The sequence below is a fragment of the Chrysemys picta genome, unplaced genomic scaffold (genome assembly GCF_011386835.1).
Source record: "Chrysemys picta bellii isolate R12L10 unplaced genomic scaffold, ASM1138683v2 scaf3620, whole genome shotgun sequence".
Taxonomy (NCBI): domain Eukaryota; kingdom Metazoa; phylum Chordata; order Testudines; family Emydidae; genus Chrysemys; species Chrysemys picta.
The window spans coordinates 266-3,653 of record NW_027056321.1 but is presented as its reverse complement, the minus strand read 5'-3'; the positions used below and the strand labels follow the sequence as shown (position 1 = coordinate 3,653).

General features: G+C 42.7%; 1 protein-coding gene across 1 annotated transcript; it reads left to right on the top strand.

Annotated features, from left to right (window-relative positions):
* Positions 1 to 549: 549 nt before the first annotated feature.
* Positions 550 to 1,870, top strand: LOC135980491 (olfactory receptor 5J3-like). Its single transcript, XM_065580463.1, has 2 exons — positions 550 to 1,037; positions 1,281 to 1,870. Exons 1-2 carry the CDS (start codon positions 671 to 673, stop codon positions 1,868 to 1,870), a joined length of 957 nt encoding a protein of 318 aa, XP_065436535.1. The 5' UTR covers positions 550 to 670.
* The last annotated feature ends 1,518 nt before the right edge of the window (positions 1,871 to 3,388 follow it).

Below are 3,388 nucleotides of genomic sequence, written 5' to 3'. Positions count from 1 at the left end.
AGCCAAAATAAACTAGCGCCAAATTTGGGGGGGGGATTTGAGGTTTTGTTCCTGAAAGCTCAAAAATTTCCAAAGGTGTAGGAGGGAATTTTGACCAGCTCTACATAAAAGGCCTCTATTAACAGTGATGGTAATTAAAACCATTGGAACGATTTACCAAGGGTCATGGTGAATACTTAGTTTATGGACAATTTTTAATTCAAGATTGGATGATTTTTTTAAAGATATGCTCTAGTTTACAATGAAAAATATTGGAAAACAATTATGACCTGTGTTATACAAGCAATTACACTAGATCAGGGGTTTTGGATTTGTCATCTGTGAACACCTTTGGGTCCACAGACTACATCTAAGGGGTTCTCAAAAGGTTGTTGTTACCATAGAACACTGGTTTTTGACCTGTGGTCTGTGGATTCCTAGGGGTCCACAGATTATATCTAAGATTTCCATCTCCGTTCAAAATTTTTGATTAGTCCGCAAATGAAAAAAAACCCACTGGTCTAGATAATCAAAATGGTACCTTTGGGCTTTGGAATCTATGACTAAATTAAATTTCCGTTGTTTAGGCATCTTTAAAGAGATAACACGAGTCTCCACTGTACAACAGATTTATTGTTGTGGTATCCATTGCTTCTATCCCCTCCCCTATCTCTTCTTTGACACAGAGCGCATGACAGGAGAAATGGCTCCAGGGAACTGCACCACAGTGACTGGCTTCATTTTCCGGGGAATAACTGACAATCCAAAGCTGCAAAACATCCTCTTTGTGTTCTTCTTTGCCATTTATTTCTGCACCCTGGCGGGGAATGTCGGGATGATTGTGCTGATTAGGGTTGACTCCCAACTCCACAGCCCCATGTACTTTTTCCTCAGCAATTTGTCACTCTTAGATGTTATCTACTCCTCTGTGATTGCCCCGAAGGCGATGGTCATTTCCCTAGTGACGAGTAAAGACATTTCTTTCCCTGGGTGTGTGGTTCAGTTTTTCCTCTTCTCCTTCTGTGCCAACAATGAGCTTTGCCTCCTGGCTGTGATAGAATCATAGAATCATAGAATATCAGAGTTGGAAGGGACCTTAAGAGGTCATCTAGTCCAACCCCCTGCTCAAAGCAGGACCAATTCCCAGCTAAATCATCCCAGCCAGGGCTTTGTCAAGCCGGGCCTTAAAAACCTCCAAGGAAAGATTTTTGCCCCAGATCCCTAAATAGCCCCCTCAAGGATTGAACTCACAACCCTGGGTTTAGTAGGCCAATGCTCAAACCACTGACCTATCCCTCCCCCCTACAATCGCTTTGTGGCCATCTGCAATCCATTGCTTTATAGTGTCATCATGTCCAAGAGAGTCTGCTTCCAGCTGGTGGCTGGCTCTTACCTATGCGCCTGTATCAATGCCATTGTGCATACGTGTACTGTATTCAGTCTGTCCTTTGGCCACACCAATGTCCTCAATCATTTCTTCTGCGATATTCGCCCACTCCAAGAAATCTCCTGCTCTGACTTTCGTATCAATAAGCGAGTGCATTTCATCTTTGCAGCCATAGAAACAATAGGCACCATTCTCATCATCCTCATCTCCTACACTTACATCATCTTTGCCATCCTGAGGATCCACTCCACTGCAGGAAGGCACAAAGCCTTCTCCACCCGTGCCTCCCACCTGACTGTCGTTTCCATCTTATATGGGACCCTGATCTTTACATATTTACGACCCTCGTCTGGCAGCTCAGTGGAATGGGAGAAAATGGTGTCCGTGTTCTATACCCTTGTGATCCCCCTGCTGAACCCCCTGATCTACAGCCTGAGGAACAAGGAGGTGAAGGACGCCCTGAGGAGGACAATACACCAGAAAATTATTCCTCACTGTATGTAAATATGGGGACTGTTTTTTACTGATCAGTACTGGAGAGCAGATATGAGCTAGTTCTCACTCGTTCAGTCATTATGCAGAAATTTCTGTCATCATGTGACTTACAGGAGAAAACAATATGGAAATCAAACTTGAGCCAGATAATGAAGAAAGGCGCCATTTCCCTTGAAAAACAGTGTCCAGTAACAGTGGTACAGCTTCTCCTTTATGCACTGACATGTGATTTCTGCAATATAGGCATCTCCCCCTGCTTGTTCCACTACCTTTGAACTATATTGGTTAGTTCAGCAGATGATATAAAGAGGAGATACTCGGATACTGTAATTGTTTTTGTTTGCCACTGCTATTAGCTTAGTTCCCACAGCCCCCACCTAAAATCACTGTACAATTAAATAAAGGGAGCTGTACACGGAGAGATGTTTTTTATAGATAGTCAGACAGATGGTTATGTTTGGGGACAAATAGCTAGACACTAGACAGAGACAGATGTTTGTATATGGGGATAGATAGAGAGATGGTTATGTGTGGGGACAGGTAGACAGAAACACGTCATTATACACACACATGAGAAAGGAAGGATGGTCCAGAGGTTATTGCACTCTCCTAAGTCTTAAGGGGTCTGAGTTTAAACTCCTCCTCCACTGCAGACTTCCTTTGTGACCTTACGCAAATCAATTATGGCCACATTTTTTAAAGGGATTTCAGTTCCTAACTCCTATTGAAATGAATGGGATTTAGCTGCCTAAATACCTTTAAAAATCCTGGGTTCAGTCTCCTTTTTCCTCAGTTTTCACTTGTAATATGGAGGCAAGAGCAGGGGCGTTGTAAGCAAGAGACGAGATGTAATTCTTCCGCTCTACTCCACGCTGATTAGGCCTCAACTGGAGAATTGTGTCCAGTTCTGGGCACCACTTTTCAGGAAGTGTGGACAAATTGGAAAAAAAATCCAGAGAAGAGCAACAAAAATGATTAAAGGTCTAGAAAACATAACCTATGAGGGAAGATTGAAAGAATTGGGTTTGTTTAGTCAGGAAAAGAGAAGACTGAGAGGAGACACGATAACATTTTTCAAGTACCTAAACGGCAGTTACAAGGAGGAGGGAGAAAAATTATTCTCCTTAACCTCTGATGATAGGACAAGATGCAACAGGCTTAAAGTGCAGCAAGGGCAGTTTAGGTTGGAGATTAGGAAAAACTTCCTAACTGTCAGGGAGGTTAGGCACTGGAATAAATTGCCTACAGAGGTTGTGGAATCTTCATCACTGGAGATTTTTAAGAACAGGTTAGATGAACACCTGTCAGGGATGTTCTAGATGGTGCTGCCATGAGTGCAGGGGACTGGACTTGATGACCTCTCGAAGTTCCATCCAGTCTTTTGTTTCTATGATTTTCTTACCTCATGGAGGTGCTGTTAGAATAAATCCATTAAAAGCTGTGAGATGCTTCAACACAGAGGGGCCATAAAAGTAGATTAAAATGGATTTGCATGAGAGGCTAAAGTAGCTACAGAAGTGTACTCTA

What these genes read in the sequence shown, in the direction of transcription:
- LOC135980491 (XM_065580463.1), top strand. Translation starts at nt 671, where the DNA reads ATGACAGGAGAAATGGCTCCAGGGAACTGCACCACAGTGACTGGCTTC. An exon ending in TTGCCTCCTGGCTGTGATAG is followed by an intron (nt 1,038 to 1,280) that starts AATCATAGAATC and finishes CTATCCCTCCCC; the next exon opens with CCTACAATCGCTTTGTGGCC.